Source organism: Phasianus colchicus, chromosome 36, assembly GCF_987193195.1.
Source record: "Phasianus colchicus chromosome 36, bPhaCol1.hap1.1, whole genome shotgun sequence".
In the NCBI taxonomy this organism is placed as follows: Eukaryota; Metazoa; Chordata; class Aves; order Galliformes; family Phasianidae; genus Phasianus; species Phasianus colchicus.
In genome coordinates this window covers 2863932-2885589 of record NC_143471.1, presented here as the reverse complement: position 1 = coordinate 2885589, position 21658 = coordinate 2863932, and the positions used below count along the sequence as shown (strand labels likewise).

At 64.0% G+C, this 21658-nt stretch overlaps 2 protein-coding genes across 2 annotated transcripts; one reads left to right on the top strand and one right to left on the bottom strand.

The window, feature by feature from the left end:
• Window positions 1–1275: 1275 nt before the first annotated feature.
• Window positions 1276–17073, bottom strand: GIGYF1 (GRB10 interacting GYF protein 1). The gene is given in 28 exon segments (XM_090129351.1): window positions 1276–1415; window positions 1937–2060; window positions 2232–2416; window positions 3037–3137; window positions 3778–3929; window positions 4450–4596; window positions 5032–5112; window positions 5219–5263; window positions 5266–5303; window positions 6006–6085; window positions 6193–6297; window positions 6390–6490; window positions 7132–7298; window positions 8252–8396; window positions 9013–9092; window positions 9168–9257; window positions 9722–9815; window positions 10829–11052; window positions 11744–11962; window positions 12473–12513; window positions 12655–12757; window positions 14430–14541; window positions 15071–15160; window positions 15262–15356; window positions 15359–15390; window positions 16048–16102; window positions 16512–16578; window positions 17029–17073. Coding segments are annotated over 26 exon segments (2739 nt in total). The 5' UTR covers window positions 16083–16102; window positions 16512–16578; window positions 17029–17073; the 3' UTR covers window positions 1276–1362.
• An 82-nt stretch (window positions 17074–17155) lies between these two features.
• POP7 (POP7 ribonuclease P/MRP subunit) lies at window positions 17156–20927 on the top strand. The gene is made up of 2 exons (XM_090129300.1): window positions 17156–17382; window positions 17907–20927. Exon 2 carries the CDS (start codon window positions 17908–17910, stop codon window positions 18397–18399), a length of 492 nt encoding a protein of 163 aa, XP_089985426.1. The 5' UTR covers window positions 17156–17382; window position 17907; the 3' UTR covers window positions 18400–20927.
• The last annotated feature ends 731 nt before the right edge of the window (window positions 20928–21658 follow it).

The window sequence follows — 21658 nt, the reverse complement described above, 5'->3', positions numbered from 1 at the left end:
GGGCGGGGCTTCACTTGGCCACACCCCCTGCCCCAAATGGCGTTTTGGGGGAGGGCGGGGGGGGGGAAGTTCGGCGATTTGGGGGTTGGGCAAAGAGCAGACAGAGCACACCAAGGGCTACGTTTATTGTGAGGGGGGGGATATGTACAGGGGGGGTTATTCACAGCGGGGCAGCGCGGCCCCCCCCTGCGTGGGGAGGGGGCTGTAAACATTTCACCACTCTCAGTGGGGTGGGGGGGGTGGGGGGGCGGAGGGAGAAAGAGGGGAGGGGTGGAGCCAGGCCCCCCCTTCCCCCCCCCTCCCCCCCCGCCCCGTGGGAGGTAGAGGCTGTTGGAGCCGGGGGGGGGGGGGCGGTAGAAAGGGGCTGGGGGGCTTGGGGGGGGGGGGACCCCTACATTCATCAGCGCCAGCCCCGGGGGGGGGGGGGGGAGGGGGGGTTGGCACGAGGTGTGGGGGGGGGTTCGGTTTATTGCTCCGGGGTGGAGGGAGGAGGGGGTAATTCCCCCCCCCCGAATAACCAAAATTTGTGGGGGGGTCATGCTGGGGGGGGGGGGGGATGGGCAATGGGGGGGGTTGGGGAATGTTGTCTAGGCCCCAAAATTATAAAAAATGGCCCCAAATCGGAGCACCCCCCACCCCCCAAAGGGTCACAGCAAAAAAATGCAGCACTACAAAAAGGGGCGGGGCCTCCGCCGAGGGGGCGGGGCCAGTGAAAGTGGGCGTGGCCTCTGCTGCAAGGGAGCCGGGTGCAGGACAAAGGGGCGGGGCCAAACACAATGGGGGCGGGGCCTCTGGCGCAAAGGGGGCGGGGCCCGGCCCAAAAGATGGGCGTGGTTGATTCACCGCCCAGCCCAATGGGAGGGCGTATCTGGGCACGGGGGCGGGGCGAACAGAGAGGGGGCGGGGCCTAACTGCCCCTATTCAGGGGCTGTAAACACGGCCCTGGATTTGGGGGGGGCTGAGGGGGGGCTCCAACTTGTCTTGGGGGGGGGGGGGAGGAGACACAGCTCTGCCCCCCCGCTATGGGGCAGCGGCAGCTGTGAGTCTGACCACAAATTGGGGGTTCCCCCCCCCCCGACCCCCACCGTGGGGCAGCTCTGACCTTGCCATGGAGCTGATGGGAAGTGGGGGGGGGCTGGGGGGGATATGGGGGGAGGGGGGGGGATCTTGGGGGGCCCCCCCCCCCATATAAAGTCCTCAGTGGGGCGGATCCGGCGCTAAAGTGCAGCTGGGTCGGTCGTGGTGGCGGCCGTTAAGGTGCTTGTGGGGCGCCGGGGGGGTGGGGGGGAGGGGGGGGGGAAGGAGGGGGGGTGGTTGGTTGGGGGGCACAGGGAGGAGAGGGGGGGGTCCGGGGGGGGGCACTCAGAAATCCTCAACCATCTCCACTTCTCCCCCAGGGCAGTGCAGCGCATAACCTGTGTATAGGTGAGAAAGGGGGGGGGGTCAGCAGTGCCCTTTCCCCCCCCATAGAACCCCCCCCCATCTCATTCTGCCCCCCCTTATTGTGCCCCCACCCCCATTGTGGCCCCCCCCACCTCACTGTCCCCCCCCCCATGCCCTTATTGTCCCCCCACACCCCGTTGGACCCCCCCCCCCCCCCAATTTGCCACCCACCTCATTGTTACCTCCCCCTCCATCTCACTTTCCCCCCATTGAGCCCCCCCACCTTATTGTACCCCCCCCACCACTGACCCCCCCCACCTCACTGTCCCCCCATTGAGCCCCCCCACCTCATTGTGCCCCCACTGCGCCCCCACCCCACTGCCCCCCCAGCTATCCCCCCCCATTACTGCCCCCCACCCCATTTTCCCCCCCCAGTTGTCCCCCCCCCACATTGTGCCCCCCCATCCCATTGTGCCCCCATCTCATTGCTGCCCCCTCCCCCCCTCATTTTGCCCCCCCCCAGCCCCACATTTCCCCTTTCCCCCCCCCCTACCCAGAATGCTGGGGTCGTTGTGCAGCAATAGGGGGCGCCGCTTCGCCTTCGCCTCCGGGGGGGGCAACTTTGGGCCGGGGCCGAATTGGGGGGGGGGCAACACTGCAGCCCCCAGCCACTGCTCCTGTGGGGACGGGGGGGGGGTCATAGAAAATAAAAACCCACCCCCCCCAAATCCTACAGACCTCCCCCCCCCCAACTCCAATTAACTGCAGCCCCCCCCACCCATAAACCCCCCCCCACGACCCCCCCACAACCCCTTCCTCACCCCACCCCCCCACCCAGTGCCCCCTACCTGTGTGCTGCGGGGGGGGGGGCCGGGTGCTCTCCCCATCCTTTCCATCAAGGGGGGGCGGCTGAAATTGGGGGGGGGGTCTCCTCCTCCTCCTCCTCCTCCCCCCCCCTGGGGAGGGGCACGCGCCCAACCCGGACCCTCGCGGGGGGGCTCAGGCTCGGGGGGGGGGAAGGGGAGGGAAGCACCTGCATGTGCCGATGGGGTGGGTTTAAGGGGGGGGAGCAGCGTGTGCCCCCCCCCAGACCCCCCCGGCCCTCCCCAAAGACCCCCTCAGACCTCCCCTTTTTCCTTCCCCCACCCCGTGGACCCCCCCCCCCCAAAGACCCCTGTGGTCCCCACTCTTACAGCCCCCCCCGCAGACCCCCATAGCCCCCCCCAAAGACCCCAATGGACCCCCTCAAACCTTTCCAACCCCCCCCACGACCCCCCCAGACCCACATAGCCCCCCCAAAGACCCCTATAGACACCTCAAACTCTTACGGACCCTCCCCAGACCCCCATAGCCCCCCCAAAGACCCCTATAGACCACCCCCCTGCCCCCCCCAAGACCCCAATGGACCCCCTCAAACCTTTCCAACCCCTCCCACGACCCCCCCAGACCCCCATAGCCCCCCCAGCGACCCCTACAGACCCCACAAACTCTTACAGCCCCCCCCACAGACCCCCATAGCCCCCCCAAAGACCCCAATGGACCCCCTCAAACCTTTCCAACCCCCCCCACGACCCCCCCAGACCCACATAGCCCCCCCAAAGACCTCTCAAACCTTTCCAACCCCCCCCCACGACCCCCCCCCGGCCCACCCACCCTCAGGTGCTCCCAGTGCCACCAGCGCAGCCTCACACCACAGCCGCAGCGCTTTGCTCTTCTCCTCCTCCTCCGAGCGCCGGCGGCGGAAGGGGGGGTCCCTTTTTTTTTGGGGGGGGGGGGGACGACGACAGACAGACACTATGTGTGCAGTGTCCCCCCCCCACACCCCTTCCTCCCCCCCCCGACACCCCCATAACCCCCCCACGTCCCCATAATCCCCCATATGTCCCCCCTATATCCCCATGTTCCCCCCCCACGTCCCTATAACCCCCCCAATGCCCCCCCCCATATCTCCCAAAATAACCCCATAACCCCCCCCATCCCCATAACCCCCCCCATATCTCCCCCCAGCCCCCCCAATGACCCCATAACCCCCCCAATTTCCCATGTGCCCCCCCATAACCCCCCCCCCATGACCCCATATCCCCCCCCACGTCCCCATAACCCCTCCTGTCCCCCCCCCCATATTCCCATATGTCCCCCCCAGGCCCCCCCAATGACCCCAAAACACCCCCACCCCCATGTGCCCCCCCATAACCCCCCTGTGCCCCTCCCATACCCCCATGTCCCCCCCCCCACATCCCCATAACAGCCCCCGTCCCCCCCCCATATCCCCTTATTTCCCCCCCCCAGCCCCCCCCAATGACCCCATATCCCCCCCCACCCCCATGTACCCCCCCCAGAACCGCCCCCAATGATCCCATATCCCCCCCCTCCCCCCCCCCATAACCCACTCACCCCATGGAGGCTCCGCTGCGCCCTTTGCTGCCCCCCCCTCGGAGGACCCCCCCCCCGGGGGCGCTCTCCTCCCATGGCGCAGCCCCAGGGTTTTTCTCGGGGGGGGGCCAAAGCAGCTCTGCCCCCCATGGCCCCCCCAGGCCCCCCCCCACCTGCATGGGAAGGGAAGAAGGGAAGAAAAGATTATGGGGAGTGGGGGGGGGAGGAGGTCACATTGATTGGGGGGGGGGTCATATGGGGGGGGTTAATGGGGGGGGGTTTAGGGGGGGGACATGGGAATATGGGGGGGGGGGGCCTGGGAGGGTCATAAAGGGGGGGCTGCAATGATTGGGGGGGTCATATGGGGGGGTCACAGTAATTGGGGGGGTTGTGGGGGGGCTGCAATGAGTGGGGGGATCATATGGGGGGGGTCACAGTAATGGAGAGGACTTTGGGGGGGGTCACATTGATTGGGGGGGTGACATTAATGGGGGGGGATCAGACTGATTAAGGGGTCAATGGGGGGGTTGCAAAGATTGGGGGGGGTCGTATGGGGGGGTCGTGTTAATGGGGAGGCTATGGGGGGGGGGGCGGCGCATTGATTGGGAGGGGTCACGTAGGGGGGGGGTTGCAATGATTGGGGGGGAGGGGGGCTTACAGGGGGGAGCGTTTATGGGGGGGGGGGTCACTCACCACCCGGGGTCCCCGTGTCGGTTTGTGGGGGGGGGGCCTCTCTCCATCTGGGGGGGCTTTGGGGAGGGCCCAGGGTGGGGGGGGGGTTCCGGCGGGGGGGGCCCCGCTTTGCTGCAGCAGCTTCAGCAGCGCCTCCTGCTGCCGGCACTGCGGGGGGGGTAAAACACATCAGGGACCTCAAGACCCCCCCCCAGGACCCCCCCCAGGATGCCCCCAGACCCTTAATAAGACCCCAGGACACTCCAAACCCCCCCCAGGATCCCCCCAGGCCCCTAATAAGACCTGCCAAGACCCCCCCCAGAGCCCCTCCCCAAGACCCCCCCAGACCCCTAATAAGACCTCCTAGGACTCCCCCCCAGGACCCCCCCAGACCCTTAAAAAGACCCCCCAGGACCCCCCAAGCTCTCCCAAGGACCCCCCCAAAAGACCCCCTAGGAACCCCCAGACCCCCCCCAAGACCCCAAGACCCCTAAAGAGACCCCCCAGACCCCCCCCAGACCCCTAAGAAGACCCCCAAGCCCCCCACAGGACCCCTAAAAAGACCCCCCAGGACCCCCAGACCCCCCCAGACCCCCCCCCCACCTGTTTCCTGCGCAGTTCCTCCTCCTGCCGCCTCCGTTTGCGCTGATCGTCCTCATCCCTCCGCGCCCGCAGCTCCTGCAGCTGTTTTTTTTTTGGGGGGGGGGGAGGGAAATTTGAGGGGGGGGTCACATTTGGGGCTGTTTTTTTGTGTGTGTGTGTGTGGAGGGGGGGGGGGGGGGGTTATCACCTTGTGCTGCAGCTGCAGCTGTTCCAGGATGGGGCTTTGAGGGGGGGGGAACTGAGGGGCAGCTCCCACAGCCCTGGATCAGCACCTGAATTGGGGGGGGGGGGATGATGGGGGTGATGGGGGGGGGGCAATAGCCCCACATTCTGACCCCCCCCCCCCCAAACCCCCTTTGCTCCCCTTCAGGACCCCCCCCCAGCCCCACATTGCCCCCCCCAATCCCATATTGCCTCCCCGGCCCCACATTACCTCTCAGGACCCCCCCCAACCCCACATTGCCCCCCCCCAGCCCCCTATTGCCCCCCCCTAGGACCCTCCCCAGCCCTATACTACCCCCCCAAACCCCCCACGCCTCTCTCCAGGACCCCACAAGCCCCACATTGCCCCCCCCCGCCCCCCCCCAGCCCCACACTGTCCCCCCAAAACCCTCTAGGATCCCCCCCAGCCCCACACTGCCCCCCCCCCCCCAAGACCCTCCCAGAACCCCCCCCAGCCCCATATTGTCCCCCCAGCCCCACATTACTTCTCATGACCCCCCCCAGCCCTACACTGCCCCCCCCAGGACCCCCACTGCCCCCCAGGACCCCCCCAGCCCCACACTGTCCCCCCCAGCCCCTCCCACAACCCCCCCCAACCCCACAATGCCCCCCTCAAAACCCCCTAGGATCCCCCCCAGCCCCAAACTGCCCCCCCAAAACCACCGCTCCCCTCCCCAGCACCCCCCCCCAGACCCACACTGCCCCCCCCAGGACCCCCCCAGCCCCCCTGTTGCCCCCCCCCCAGCCCTCACCGGGGGGGTTGGAGCCGTCCCATAGCGATGCACCATCAGGCAGCGCCAGCGAGCGCAGCAAGTTCTGCTCCCCCGTCCTGCTGGGGGGGGGGGGTGTGGAAATATTGCTGACGCCCCCACCCCAAAACCCTCCCAGCACCCCCGGGGGGGGGTCCTCAATATATTTTTAAGTTGGGGGGGGGCTCACCTGGGTTTTAATGCCTGCAGGAAGGCAGCGAGCTGCTGGGGGCTCAGCTCTCCCAACGATGGTGCTTTCTGGGGGGGGGGGGCAGGGCAGGGGGCCGGCTGCTGCCTGAGAGGGGGTGTGGGGGGGTCTGTAGGGACCCGGGGGGGGGTCTCTACGTTGTGGTTTTTTTTTTCTGGGGGGGGGGGCACAGCTCACACCTGCCCAGGAGGTGCAGGAACTGCTGGTGCTGGAGCTGATGGTACAGAGCCGTGGCTGCCAACTCCTGCTGCTTCTTCAGCCTCTCCTGGTCCAGGTTTCCCTGGGGGGGGGGCGTCGTCATGGAGGGGGGGGGCGTGTGATGAGGGGGGGGGCACTGAGAGTGAAGGGGGGGGGGTTCTTGAGTGGGGGTGGGGGGGGGAGAAGGGGATGGGGGGAGGAGGATGCTGAGATAAGACTCTCCAGGAGGAGGAGGGGGAGGGGGGGGGAGAATGAAGGGGGGGCTTTGGGGGAGGGGGGGGTCCTGAGAGGGTAATGAGAGGGGGTGGTGTGTGGGGGGGGGTTGGGGGTGCGAGGGGGGGGGGTCATGAGTGGGGAGGGGGGGTCCTGAGGGGTTTTATGGGGGGTTTTGGGGGCGGGGGAAGGGAGGTTGGTGAGGGAGAGTAGGGGCAGAATGGGAGGGGAATTGGGGGAGGGGGGGAAATTTGGGGGGGGTCCTGAGAAGATAATGGGGGGGTCGGGAGGGGGGGTCTTGAAGGTGGTGGGGGGGGTCTTGAGTGGGTGGGGGGGGGTAGGGGGTACATTTGGGGGTCCTTTAAACAAGGGGGGGGTCTTTAAGTCTATTAATGGGGATCAGCGAAATCCTTTGGGGTTGGATTCGGACGGGGGATGGGGGGGTGTTTTTGAGGGCTGTTTTTTTTTTGGGGGGGGGAAAAGGGGAGGGGGGGGGGCGTCTTAACTCACCATCAATGGGGGGGGGGAGGGTCCGGGGGCAAAGGGGACGCGGCCCCACATTTTGATGACGTCCCCCAAAGGTTGGAATCCTTCATCGCAGCCCCGCTTCACCATCAGAGCCATGGGGAAATAGCCGGCGTGGAACCACTCCCCCATTTCCTGGGGGGAGAACGGGCCTGGGGGGGGCAACGCAGTTACGGGGGGGGGCGAATGGGGGGGGTTATTTGAGGGGGGGGGGGCTGGGAAGGGGATGGGGGGGTCATTGGGGGTCGGGAAGGGGGGGTTATGGGGGTTTTAGGGGGGGAAGGGGGGCTTGGAGGGGTAACTGGAGTGGGGTGGGGGGGGTTGGGGGGTTTTGGGGGGGGGGAGTGGGGGGAGCAAGGGGGGGTCAAAAGGGGTTTTTTGGGGGGGGGGCAGGAAGGGGATGGGGGGGGATGGGTGGCATGGGGGTTGGGAAGGGGGGGTTATGGGTGTTTTAGGGGGGAGAAGAGTCAAGGGGGGGCTGAGGGGCTTGGAAGAGTGAGGGGGGGCAAGGGGGGCAAGGGGGGGTCAAAAGGGGATTTTGGGGGGGGGGCAGGAAGGGGATGGGGGGTCATTGGGGGTTGGGAAGGGAGGGTTATGGGGGTTTTGGGGGGGGGAAGGGGGGCTGGGGGGCTTGGAGGGGTGACTGGGGGGGGGTGGGGGCCTTTGGGGGGGGGAATTGGGGGGGGGTTTGTGGGGGTTTATGGGGGGAAGAGTCAAGGGGGGGCTGGGGTTTGTCATTTTGGGGGAGCTGGGGGGGGATTGGAGGGTTTAGAGGGAGGCTGGGGGGGGGCAGAGTCAAGGGGGGGGGGTCATTGGGGAGGTTGGGTTTAGGGAAGGGCTGGGGGGAGACAATGGGGGGGGAGGGGGATCTTTGTGGGGGGGGGGTTGAGCCCAGGAGAGGGATGGGGGGGTTGGGGAAACTGGGGGGGTTATGGGGGGGGGGTCTTTGTGGGGGGAGGGGGAGCGTGGGGGGGTGACTGGGGGGGGGTTGGGGGAGTTTTGGGGGCTGGGGGGGGTCATGGGGAGGTTCTTGTGGGGTTTGGGGTGGGGGGGGGGGTTGTGGTTTGGGGAGATGATTGGGTTTTTTTTTGGGGGGGGGTCCCACCTTGGATGTCCCCCTGGGGGTCTCTGTAGAACCATTTCCGTGCTGCTTCGTGAGCCAAAGGCAGCGCCCGGGGGGGGGCCCGCAATGAAGACCCCCCCCCAAAACGCTCGTCTTCCTGCAGCGACGCCACCAACTTCTCTGCCTCCTACAATTGGGGGGGGGGAAGGATATAAAACGTGGGGGGGGGTCCTAAACAAACCCCCCCCCCACTCCACCCTCTCCAGACCCCCAACCCCTCCCCCCTAAAATCCTCACAGACCCCCCCTCCAAAAAATCCCGCCCCCCCCCCCCAAAATCCAACCCCCCCTTCCAAATTTTCCATCTCAAATCCCACCCCCCCCCGCCGGAAAACAACTCCATAGGACCCCCCCCATCCAAAAAAAGACCCCATGCCCCCCCCTAAAATGCTGCCCCCCCAAAATACCCCAGACCCCCCCAAAGCCTCAAAAATACCCCCCTAAATACAACTACCCATAAACCCCCCCCTCAAAAAGACCCCTTGAACCCCTCCCAAAATGCCCCTACAGACCCCCCCAAAAACCCCCCCAGACACCCCCATACGCCCCCCCCCCAAAAAAATAACCCCATGGGCAGCCCCCCAAATGCCCCAATAGAATCCCCCCCCAAAATGGCCCCCTAGATACCCCCCCCCAAACACAACTGCCCCCACAGCCCCCCCACAGCACCCTATAGGACCCCCCCCCCCAAAAGACCCCATAGACCCCCCTAAAACGCCCCCCCCGATAAAAAGCCCCCCCCACCTGCTGGAGGTGCTTCATCCCCTCCTCATCCTCTGCATCGCCGGGGGGGGGCAGCGCCTGAGTGCCTGAGTTTGGGGGGGGGGGGGTTTAAAATTTGGGGGGGGGGGGATTTTAAGGCAGGGGGGGGAATGGGGGGGAGGGGTGCAAATACGTACCTGTGGGGGGGGCGGGGGGGTCCGGCTCAGTGACCGTGGGGGGGGGCTCAGGGGTGGGGGATGCTTCTGTGGGGGGGTCCTGGGGGGGGGCTGCAAAGGGAAGAGAGGAGCAATAATTAGGAAGGGGGGGCATTTAACTTGGTGGGGGGGGGGGCACAGGGTGGGAATGTGGGGGGGTTACTCAATTGGGGGGGGGGGGTGCACTTATGTGAGGAGTTACGGGGGGGGGCACTCACCCGGGGTGGGGGGGCAAAGTATGGGGCACTTTCCCTTGGGGGGGGGCACCTATCTGTGGGAGGGGCACGAAGTTTGGGGGGGGGGGGGGGCAATTAACGGGGGGGGGCTCTTAGCCTTGTAGGGGGGCGGTACAGGGTGGGGGGGGACACACTTATTCGGGGGGGGCACATCATTTTGGGGGTTCACAGGGGGGGATGGCACTTATCGGGGGGGGGGCACTCACTGGGGGGGGGGGGAACGGGGTTGGGGGGGCACCTATGGGGGAGGAGGGGGGGCAGATATGGGGGGGTTATTTACCAAGGGGGGGGGGCACTCACCCGGGGGGGTCCCCTGGGGGGGTTCTGGTGTTGCATCATCGCTCGGTGTCACCGCCGGGTCGGGGTCTTCCGGGGGGGGCTCACGGGGACCCTTCTGGGAATGGGGGGGGGGGAGGGGGGCTATCATTGTCCCCATGTCATGTGACCCCCCCAGTCCTCACGGTCCCTCTGTCCCCCCAAGTCCTCCCATGCCCCCCCATAACCCCACATCCCCCCGTGTCCCCATATCCCCCCTAACACCCCCATTTCCCCATGTCCCCCCATAGCCCCCCCATATGCCCCCCATATTCTCCCCCCCATATCCCCATACCCCCCCATGTCCCCATATCCCCCCATGTCCCCCCATATCCCCCCCCATTTTCCCATATCCCCCCCACTTCCCCATATCCCCCCATATCCCCCCCCATATCCCCATGTCCCCCGATGTTCCCATATCCCCCCCATACTACCATATTCTCTCCTAAATCCTCCTCATATCCCCCCCATATCCCCATATCCCCCCCATATCCCCCCCCATGTCCCCATACCCCCCCATACCCCCCCATTTCCCCCCCCATATTCCCACATCCCCCCCCTCATCCCCATATCCCCTCTTATCCCCCCCCCATATCCCCATGTCCCCCCATATCCCCCCCCATATCTTCCCCCATTTCCCCATACTCCCCCATGTCCCCCCATATCCGCATATCACCCCCATAATCCCATATCCCCTCCCCATGCCCCCCCCATATCCCCATATCGCCCCCTAAATCCCCCCCATATCCCCATATCCCCCCCATGTTCCCCCCCATATCCCCCCTAAATCCCCCCCATATCCCCCCCATGTTCCCCCCCCATATCCCCCCCATTTCCCCATACCCTCCCATTTCCCCATACCCCCCCATAACCCCATATCCCCTCCCCATATCCCCGCATGTCCCCCCATATTCCCATATCTCCCCCTAAATCCCCCCATATCCCCCCCATACCCCCGTATCCCCCCCACATCCCCCCCCATGTCCCCCCCATTTCCCCATACCCCCCCATGTCCCCCCCATATCCCCTTTTCCCCCCCCATATCCCCCCATATCCCCCCCTAAATCCCCCCCATCCCCCCCCCGCCCCCACCTTGCAGACGAGGAAGGCGCCGCTGGCATCGAACGTCCCCATCTCGTCGTCCTCGTCGTCCACGCACCACTCCGGCAGGGCGTCCCGCTCCGCCCCGTCCCGCTCCGCCCCGTCCCGGTTCCGGTTCCGGTTCCGTTCCCCGTCCTCGGTTCCGTCCCGCGTCCATCGCCGTTCGTCCTCACCGCGGGGCTCCGCTTCAACCCGGCGCCGCCAACGGGGGGGGTCTGCAAGGGGGGGGGGGAGCAGGGCTGTCAGTGAGGGGGGGATGGGGGGGGGGCGGGGGTCCCATGGGGTTTGGGGGGGGTTGTAGGATGGGGGGGGGTCTCATGGGGTTTGGGGGGGTGGGATTTGTAGGATGGGGGGGGATGGGGGGGGTCCCATGGGGTCTGGGGGGGGTTTGTAGGATGGGGGGGCTGGGAGGGGGGGAATTGTAGGATGGGGGGGGGTCCCATGGGGTTTGGGGGGGGTGGGATTTGTAAGATGGGGGGGGATGGGGGGGCATGGCGGGGGTCCCATGGGGTTTGGGGGGGGAGGTTTGGAGGATGGGGGGGGGGATGGGGGGGGTCCCATGGGGTTTGGGGGGGGAATTGTAGGATGGGGGGGCTGGGGGACGGGAGGAATTGTAGGATGGGGGAGGCTGGGGGGTCCCATGGGCTTTGGGGGGGGGGATTGGTAAGATGGGGGGGCTGGGGGGGCAACTGTAGGATGGGGAGGGTCGGGGGGGCTGGAATTGTAGGATGGGGGGGGTTGGCAGGGGGGTCCCACTGCATTTGGGGGGGGGGGGGGGTTTGTAGGATGGGGGTGGGGGGGGGAGCAAATGTTGGGTTGGGGACACCGTGGGGGTGGCAGTGACATCAATTGGGGACCCCCGCCCCGCCAGCCCCCCCCCCAGTTTGCCCCCCCCCCCCAACTCACCGGGGCTGCTCCCCCTCCAGCGCTCTCCTTCCCTCCCATGTGGGTCACGGTGGGGTCGTGGGGGGGGGCCCAGGCGCCAGTTGCCCCCCCCGGCCCCACCCCCCCCCTCCTCTTCTCCCCCCGGCTCCTCCCGCAGCGACCTCCAGTTGGTGCTGTCAGAACGGGGGGGCTCCTTCCGTGCCCCCCCCCCACCGCCTGACTCCTCGAAGGGCGCCCGGCCTGGGATGGGGGGGGGGGGGGGGAGCATATATGGGGACCCTGCAATAACCCCCCCCTCAGATCCCTATTGCCCCCCCAGGACCCCTTATTGACCCCCCCCCCAGGACCCTCTATTGCCCCCCCACTGACCCCCAGACCCCACCAGACCTCCCCCCCACCCCCCATTGCCCCCTATGGACCCCTTGACCCCCCCGCCCCCAGACCCAATATTGCCACCCATAGACCCACTGACACTCCCCCGCCCCCCCCAGACCCCCTATTGTCCCCCATGGATCCTTTGACCCCCCCCCAGGCCCCCCCCAGACCCCCCTTAGACCCTTTGACCCCCCCCAGACCCCCATTGCCCCCCATGCCCCCTTTGACCCCCCCAGACCCCCCATTGCCCCCCCATGCACCCTTTGACCCCCCCCCAGAACCTAATTGCCCCCCATGGATCCTTTGACCCCCCAGACCCCCACTGCCCCCCACGCACCCTTTGCCCCCCCCAGACCCCCATTGCCCCCCCCTCACCTCCATCTCTCCGCGGGGGCTTCTCAAAGCGTCGCTCCCCTCTGGGGGGGGGACGACACAAATCAGCTCATGGGGGCAGGTGGGGGGGGTGCCACACAGACCCCCCCCCCCAAAGGGCTCCCCCTAATGCCGTGTGTCCCCTCTATCCTCCCCCCCCCCCCGTCCCCCCCCCATTTTCCCACCTGTCATCCCAGCTTTGGCTCCTGGTCACCTCTCGGCCACGACCGAATCCTTCGGGTTCCTCCGCCCCCCGGGGGAAAAAACCCCCCTCAGCACGGCCCCGACCTGGGGGGGGGCAGAAAATGGGGGTGGGGGGGGGATATGGGGACAGGGAGGGGGTAATGGGGGGGTTGGGGGTGTAACAGGGGGGGGATATGGGGACAGGGAGGGGGGTAATGGGGGGGTTGGGGGTGTAACAGGGGGGGGATATGGGGACAGGGAGGGGGCAATGGGGGGGGATATTGGGGACAGTGACAGGGTGATGGGGAGGATATTGGGGGGGGGATATGGGGATGGTGGGGGGGGATGGGGGGGAGTAATGGGGGGGGCAACAGGGGGGGGTATGGGGACAGGGAGGGGGGGTAATGGGGGGGGATATTGGGGACAGTGACAGGGCGATGGGGGGGGGATATTGGGGGGGGGATATGGGGATGGTGGGGGGGGACATTGGGGGGATTGGGGGGAGATATGGGGACAGTGATGGGGTAATGGGGGGAGCAACGGGGGATATGGGGACGGGGGGGGCAATAGGGGGGGATATGGGGACAGGGAGGGGGGTAATGGGGGGGATATTGGGGGAATATTGGGGACAGTGATGGGGGGATATTGAGGGGGGAGATACACCATAGGGCACACTGAGACACAATGGGGTGCAATGGGAATGCTATAGGGCACAATGGGATGCAATGGGGACGCTGTAGGGCACAATAAGGCACAATGGGGCACAATAGGGACACTATAGGGCAGAATGAGATACAATGGGGCACAATGGAACACAATGGGGATGCTATAGGGCACAATAGGATGCAATGGGGCACAATGGGGGGTTATGGGGATGCTACAGGGCACAATGGAACACAATGGGGACATTATAGGGTCGAATGGGATGCAATAGGGCACAATGGGATGCAATCGGGACGCTATAGGGCACAATGGGGCACAATGGGGACACTATAGGGCACAGTGGGGGGTAATGGGGCACAATGGGATGCAACGGGGACACTATAGGGTACAATAGGATGCAGTAGGGCACAATGGGGATGCTATAGGGCACAATGAAACACAAAGAGGCACAATGGGACGCAATGGGGACGCTATAGGGCACAATGGAACATAATGGGACACAATGGGATGCAATGGGGACGCTATAGGGCACAATGGGATGAAGTGGGGCACAATGGGGAGTCTATAGGGCACAATGGAACACAATGGGATGCAATGGGGACACTATAGGGCACAGTAGGACGCAATGGGGCACAATGGGGACACTGTAGGGCACAGTGGGGGGTAATGGGGCACAGTGGGACGCAATGGGGCACAATGGGATGCAATGGGGGGTTATGGGGCACAATGGGATGCAATGGGGCACAATGGGATGCAATGGGGGGTTATGGGGCACAATGGGATGCAATGGGGACACTATAGGGCACAATGGGGGGTAATGGGGCACAATAGGATGCAATGGCGGGTTATGGGGCACAATGGGGGGTAATGGGGCACAATAGGATGCAATGGCGGGTTATGGGGCACAATGGGATGCAATGGGGACGCTATAGGGCACAATGGGGCACAATGGGATGCAATGGCAGGTTATGGGGCACAATGGGACGCAATGGGGCACAATGGGGGGTAATGGGGCACAATGGGATGCAATGGGGACGCTATAGGGCACAATGGGGCACAATGGGGCACAATGGAGACGACGGGGTGCACTGGGGTCACTTATGGGGTGACCCACCTCTGCTGCGGGTGCCCACACGGCCCCGGCCCCCCCCGGCTGCGGGGCCCCCCCCGGCTCTGCCCATCAACCGCAGCACGGCCACGCTGTTCACCGACTGTGAGAAGTTCCTCTGGGTGGGGGGGGGGGAACAGAGCAAATAAAAGACTAATTAACAAATAAACAGGGGGGGGGGGCACCCCCACACCCCCCTATATTTATGTCCAACCCCCCATTTTTGTGCCCCCCCCCGCCCCCAACTCCCTCCCAATGTGGGAATGGAACAAATGAGAACAATATGAATAGATGGGGGGGGCACAATCAGAGCTGTCCCCCCCCCTCCAAGCCTTTCATATTTGTGTTTTTCTCCTCCCATTACGAGAATAGATTAAGAAAATAAAGAATTAACATGCCAAATGGGGGGTGGGTCGTCCCCCCCCCCGACCCCCCCATGCCCCCCCCCATATGGGAATAGAACAAATAAGAAACAGCAAACAAATTTTTGGGGGGGAGGATGAAGAAATAACAATAAAACAAAGAACAATTGACCAATCACACACACGGGGGGGGGGGCACTCTTGGCAATACCCCCCCACCAACCCCCCCAGCCCCCCAACTCCAGTTTTTACCCCCCCAAACCCCCCCCCCCCCCCAATACAAACCTGCTCCTCTTCGGTCAATGGCAGCAGCGCCAGCGGTGGCAGCGGTTCCTCCTGAGCGATGGCTGTGAACTCCTGGATCTCCTCCGGGGCCTTTTTTTTTGAGGGGGGGGGGGAGGGGGGGTGTTAAGGTGAGAGGGGGGGTCTTCTTTGTGCCCCCCCCCCACAGCTGAAAGGTGTCACGTGACCCCCACCTTGTCACCAGGGACGTAGAGTGCCAGCATCTCCTCCCTCCCGTAGCGCTTCGCTGCCGATCGGAGCCGAGGGAGGGCAGGGGATGGGGGGGGGAAGGGAGCGTGGCCCCCCCTGAAAGAGCCCGCAGCCTGGGGGGGAGAGGGGGGGGGTGAGGTTGAGGGGTTGGGGGGCATAAATGTGGGGGGGGGGAGGTGAAATTAGGGGGGAGAGGAGAAAAGGTTGGAGGGTGAGTTTGGGAGGGGTGGGTATTGGGGGGGGGGGGTTTGGGGGGGGAGTTTGGGATGGGGGGAAGGTTTGGGAGGGGGGTGAGTTTGGGATGGGGGGGGAGGCATGAATGTGGGGGGGGGAGATGATGAGGTTGAGGGGGGGCATGAATGTGGGGGGGGGGGGATAAGGCTCAGGGGGGAGTTTGGTGGGGGGGGGGAAGGCAAAGTGCCCCCTCCCCCCTCAGAGAGCCTGCAGCCTTGAGGGTGGGGAGGTCAGTTTGGGGAGGGTGTGGGTTGGGGGGGGGGGCATGAATGTGGGGGGGGGAGGGGGGAGGCAATGTTGTGGGAGGGTATAAATAAGGGGGAGGGGGGCAAAAATGTGGGGGGGTAATGAGGGGGGGGGGGATGAAGGGCCCACAGCCTGGGGGAAGGGGGTGGGGGGAGGTGAAGTTGAGCGGGGAATTGGGAGTTTGGGGGGGGGGTTGGGAAGGGAATTTGGGGGTGGGGGGGGATGTGAGGTTGGGGGAGGGGGGGGATGGGGGTTTGGTCACCCCCCCCCCATTTTGGTGTCACTCTCACCACTCCGGCCCGAAGTTCAGCGTCTCGGCGGCCATCGCTGGGCTCCTGTTCTGCCCTGGGGGGCGGGGGGGGGGAAAGTCAGTTCCACAGCCCCCAGCCCCTCCCTCAAAGACCCCCCCACTTCCATCCCAGAACTTCCAGCACCTCCCTGAGACCCCAATGCTCCTCTATGCCCTCCTCAACCCCCCCCCCCTCCATGATCCCCCCCCAGAACCCCAGACTCACACAGGACCCCCAGATCATCCCCCCCCCCCCCAACCCACAGACATCCCCAAGACCCCCGAACCCTCCGCCATCCCTCCCCCCAGAACCCCTAGACCCCCCCTCCATGACCCCCCCCCCCAGCACCCAAACCACCGCCCCCCCAAGAAACCCCCGAATCCCCTCAGGACCCCCCAGACCCCCCCATAATCCAGGACCCCCCCAGACTCCTAGATTCCCCCCCCAAGACCCCTTATATTCACCCAGAAGTGGCTGCAGCTGGGCCCGGGGGGGGAGGGGGCTCCGTGGGGCACAGGGACGCGGTGGTACCTGGGAGGGGGGGCACAAATTTGAGGAGGGGTCATAAAATAAGGGACCCGAATTTGGGGGGGGGGGGAAACTCGCCGAAGGGGGCAAAACAACGGAGGCGGAACTTTGCATACAGGAAGAGGTTCCCGGGGGGAAGCCGGAAGTAAAGAACCCGCCCCGAGGAGGGGGGGGGTGGGGCGGATGATGGCGACGGACCGGGTCAAGGCCCGCCCGGAAGTGGGGCTGCCGTCGTTATGGCAACTCGGGGCGGGGCCCGGAGCACCATAGTAACGGGACCCGGTATCGGGGGGGGGGGGGGGGGGGAGGGAACCGGGCCCCGCGGTCTCCATGGCAACAAGGGGAGGAGAGGGGAGCCGTGGGGTCTCCATGGCAACGAGGGGCGGGAGGAGGCGGGGCTGAGGGGCCCGGGGTTTCCATGGCGACGGTCCCGCCCCGCTTCTCCCCCCTTACCGGCGGCCGGGGGGGCCCGGGGAGGCCCGGGGGGGGGAGGGGGCGGGGGGGCGGCGGGTCCCTCTCTGTCCGCCGCTGCCGCCGCCGCCGCCGCCGATGTTTGTGTTGGGGGCCAAGATGGCCGCCCCGCGCCGCCTCACGTGACGGGGGCTGAGGGGGCGGGGCGAAGAGGCGCCCGGATCACGTGGCGCGGAGGCGCGTCGCGTCATCTTCGTGCCTCCTCGGCGCGTTCAGATGACGTCACCGAAAGAACCGGACGGGTGATGGGAAATGGGGCGTGGCCAGCGGAAGTGGGGGGGCGTGGCCATCGCACCGGAAGCGGAAGTGGCTGCGGCGGTGTTGGGGACCCAGGAGGTGCGGGCGGGGCGGGGGGGGGATTGATATCGGTTGGGGGGGTTGGGGGCTCCTGGGACCCCATAGGGGCGTGGGGTTGTGGGGGTGGGGGGCTCTTGGGACCCTTCTAGCGACCCTATAAGGGTCTCACAGGGATGGGGGGTCCTGGGGTCTCATAGGGGTCTCATGGGGTCGGGGGTTATTGGGGGGGGGTTTCTTGGGGGGTGTCTGGGGGGTCGTGGGAGGGGTTTGGGGGATTCTGGGGGGGTCTGAGCGATCCTAGGAGGGTCTGGGGGATCTCGGGGAGGTCTGGGGGGGCCTGGGGGGATCCTGGGGGGGGCGGGGTTGGGGGGATCCTAGGAGTCTTTGGTGGTTCCTGGGGGGGTCTGGGTGTTTCTGAGGGGGGGGTCTCTGTGGGGATCCTGGGGGAGGGTCTGGGGGATCCTGGGGAGTCTCTATGTTTCTGGAATATTCTGGGGGGGGTCCCCGGGGGTGTCCCTGCCCCTCCCCCCCCCTCCCCCCAAACACCTCCATTCCCCCCCCAGAATGTCCTCGTCTCACGGGGGGGCCGCCCCCCCTGAAGACCCTCCCCCACAACCACAACCCCACCAGCAGCACCAGCAGCCGCAGCACCGCCGCCGCCGTGGCTCAGCCCCCCGCCCCCCCCGCGCCCCCCCAGGATCAGGAGCCGACGTTTTTGTCAGCATGAGAACGGATTTCCGAGCTCAACTTCGGCGTTGTCAACGTTTATTGGAACCGGGAGGGGGAGGGAACGGAACCGGAACCGGAGGTGTTGTTGGGGGGGGTCCTGAAATCCGCCTTCACGGGTTGGGTTTGGCCGTCACGAGAGCCATCAACCTGGCCCTACAACTGCAGGCGGCCTCACCTGGAGCCCTACAACTGCACGCCAGCACCTCTTCCGTCACCCTGCCCGCCTGGGGGGGTTCCGGGGACCCCCCCCCGCACCCTCATGATGATGAAGACCCAGACGTCCCCCCCTCCCCCCCCAGGAGGATTCACCCGACGTCTCTGCCGTGAGACCCCGGCACAACTCGGCCATCCACATCCGCGTGTGCCGCGAGGCTCCGTGTGTGTGAGGCGATGGGGGGGGAGCGGGGGGGTTCTAGAGCGTCGCCAAAGGGTTCTGGAGCATCAAATGGGACTTAGCAGGCAAATTTGGGGTGCTCCGAGATGTTCTGGAGCATCAAATGGGACTTTTCCATTGAATTTGGGGCGTTTTGTGTGATTCTAGAGTGCCCTGAGATGTTCTGGAGCATCAAGTGGGACTTTTCCATTGAATTTGGGGGGTTTTGTGTGATTCTAGAGTGCCCTGAGATGTTCTGGAGCATCAAGTGGGACTTTTCCGTCAATGCTGAGGCATTGTGAGGGGTTCTAGAGCAACGAGTGGGACTTTTCTATTGAGGTTGGGCTGCCTCGATGGGTTCTAGAGCATCAATTGGGATTTCTGCATTGAACTCAGCACATTTTGTGAGGTTCCGGAGTGCCCTGAGATGTTCTGGAGCACTAAATAGGACTTCTCCTTCATGCTGAGGCGTTTTGGGGGGTTCTAGAGCAACGAGTGGGACTTTTCTATTGAAGTTGGGGCACCCTGGGAGGTTCTCGAGCACCAACTGGGATTTCTTCATCGAATTTGGGGCACCCTGAGAGGTTCTAGAGGGAGCCAGGAGGTTCTTGAGCGCTGAGTGGGATAATTCCATTGAATTTTGGCTGCTCTGATGGGTTCTGGAGCAACAGCTGTGACTTCTCCATCAGAGTTCGGGTCCTCTGGGAGGTTCTAGAGCGGCAACTGGACTTCTTTGTCAGCGCTCAGGTACTCTGAGAAGTTCTAAATCACAAATCTGGATTCTTCCATGAAATTTGGGGTACCCTGAGGGATTCTAGAGCAACCCAAGGTTTTCTAGAGCACCGATTGGGACTTTTTAATCAACATTGAGGTGCCCTGAGAGGTTCTGGAGCACCAAGTGGAACTTTTCCATCAATGCTGACACCGAGAGGCTCTAGAGTGCCCCAACGTGTTCTAGAGCACCAAGGGAGAGTTTTCAATTGAAGTTGGGGCATCCTAAGAGGTTCTCGAGCACCAGTTGGGACTTCTCCATGGAATTTGGGGTGTTCTGTGAGGTTCTGGAGCAGCAAATGGAACTTCTCCATCAACGCTGAGGCATGCCGAGTGGTTCTGGAGCGACCCAAGATGTTCTGGAGCACCAAGTGGGATTTGTTTCGTCAACATTGAGCTGCCCTGAAAGGTTCTGGAGCGACCCGAGGGGTTCTGGAGGGGCAGCTGGACTTCTCCATCAACGCTGAGGCACCTCAGGAAGTTCTGGAGCGTTCCCAGAAGTTCTAGAGCACCAATTGGTGTTTCTTTGTTGAAGCTGGGGTGCACAATAGGTTCCAGAGCACCAAGTGTAACTTTGCTGCCAACATTGGGAGGTTCTAGAGCATTCTGAGGTGTTCTAGAGCACCCAGTTGGGTATTTCTATTGAAGTGGGTGTCCTTTGGTAAGTTCTAGAGCACCAAGTGGGACCTTCCTGTCATTGTTGAGGAACCGTGAGAGGTTCTGGAGTCCTCCAAGATGTTCCAGAGCACCAAATGAGACGTTCCTGTCCACATTGAGGAACCTCAAGAGGTTCTAGAGCGCCTTAAGTTGTTCCAAAGAACCAAATGAGGTTTTTTCTCTCAAGCTTGAGGTAATTCAAGAAGTTCTGGAGCGCCCCAACGTGTTCTGGAGCAACAAATGGGATTTTTTTCATGTAGCTGGAGGACCCCAAGATGTTCTAGAGCGCCAGAGTAGGTCGTTTGTCACTATTCAAGCATCCCAAGGTGTTCTGGAGCACGCTAGAATGTTCTAGAGCAGCAGATGGAACTCATATGTTCTGTCTTGAGGCACGCTGAGATGGTTCTAGAGCTCCCAACAGGACTCCTGTGTCAACATTGAGGCACACTGAGAGGTTCTGGAGCGCCCCAAGGTGTTCTAGAGCATCAAATAGGTTTTCTGTGTTGTCATTGAGGTACCCCAAGATGTTGTGGAGGTTCCCAGTGTGTTCTGGAGCACCAGGCAGGGTCTATTCGTCACCATTGAGGCACTTTGAGGTGTTCTAGAGCACCAGGTGGGCTTTACGTGGCAGTGCTGAGACACTGAGGGGTTCTGGAGCACCAGATAGGATTTCTCTGTCAGCATTCGGGCAAACCACGGTGTTCTAGAGCACCAAATGGGTCTTGTTTGTCACCACTGAGGCACCCCAAGGTGTTCTGGAGCACTTGAAGTTGTTCTAGAGCACCAGATAGGATTTCTTTGTCGTCATTGAGGCAACCTGAGATGTTCTGGAGCTCCCCAAGATGTTCTAGATTGCCAGACAGAACCTGTTTATCGCCTTTGAAGCACCCGGAGATGTTCTAGAGCACGAAATGGTTCTTGTCTGTCAACATCGAGGCACTCCAAGACGTTCTGGAGCACTCTCAGATGTTCTAGAGCATAAAAAAGGACTTCTGTGTCGCTATTGAGCCACCCCAAGATGTTCTGGAGCACCTTAAAATGTTCTAGAGCACCAGCTAGGATTTCTGTGTCGTCATTGAGGCAACCTGAGATGTTCTGGAGTTCCCCAAGATGTTCTAGATTGCCAGACAGGCCCTATTTATCACCTTTGAAGCACCCTGAGGCGTTCTAGAGCACCAGGAAGGACCTCTGTGTCGCCATTGAGGCACCCCAAGGTGTTCTGGAGCACCTTAAAATGTTCTAGAGCAGCAGCTGGGATTTCTGTGTTGTCATCGAGGTAACCTGGGACGTTCTAGAGCACCTCGATACGTTCTAGAGCACCCCAAGGTGTTCTAGAGCACCCCGTTGTGTTCTGGAGCCCCAGGCAGGACCTGTTTGTCTCCACTGAAGCACCCCAAGACGTTCCAGACGTGGACATTACCCCAAAAACGAGGGGGGGGATTTGGGGATTCTATCACCCCCCCACCCCCCCCTTTCAACTGGGACCCCCCCCCCTCCAGGACCCTGTCGGCACCCCCCCCCACCTCCCCCAAAAAGCCCCTAAAAATGAGATGCCCCTAAAAATCTCCCCCCCCCCAACTTGGGGGCACTGCATTCCCCCCCCCCTTCGTAGTGCCCCCCCCCCTCCATGTGGACCCCCCCCCCCCCTTCATAGCATCCCCCCCCCTCCGTGAGGAACCCCCCCCCCCTTCCCACCCTGCATGGGGACCCCCCCCCATATTGACACCCCCCCCCACAAAACCGTTATGCCCCCCCCCCCTCATTTGAGACCCCCCCCCTTCTCCT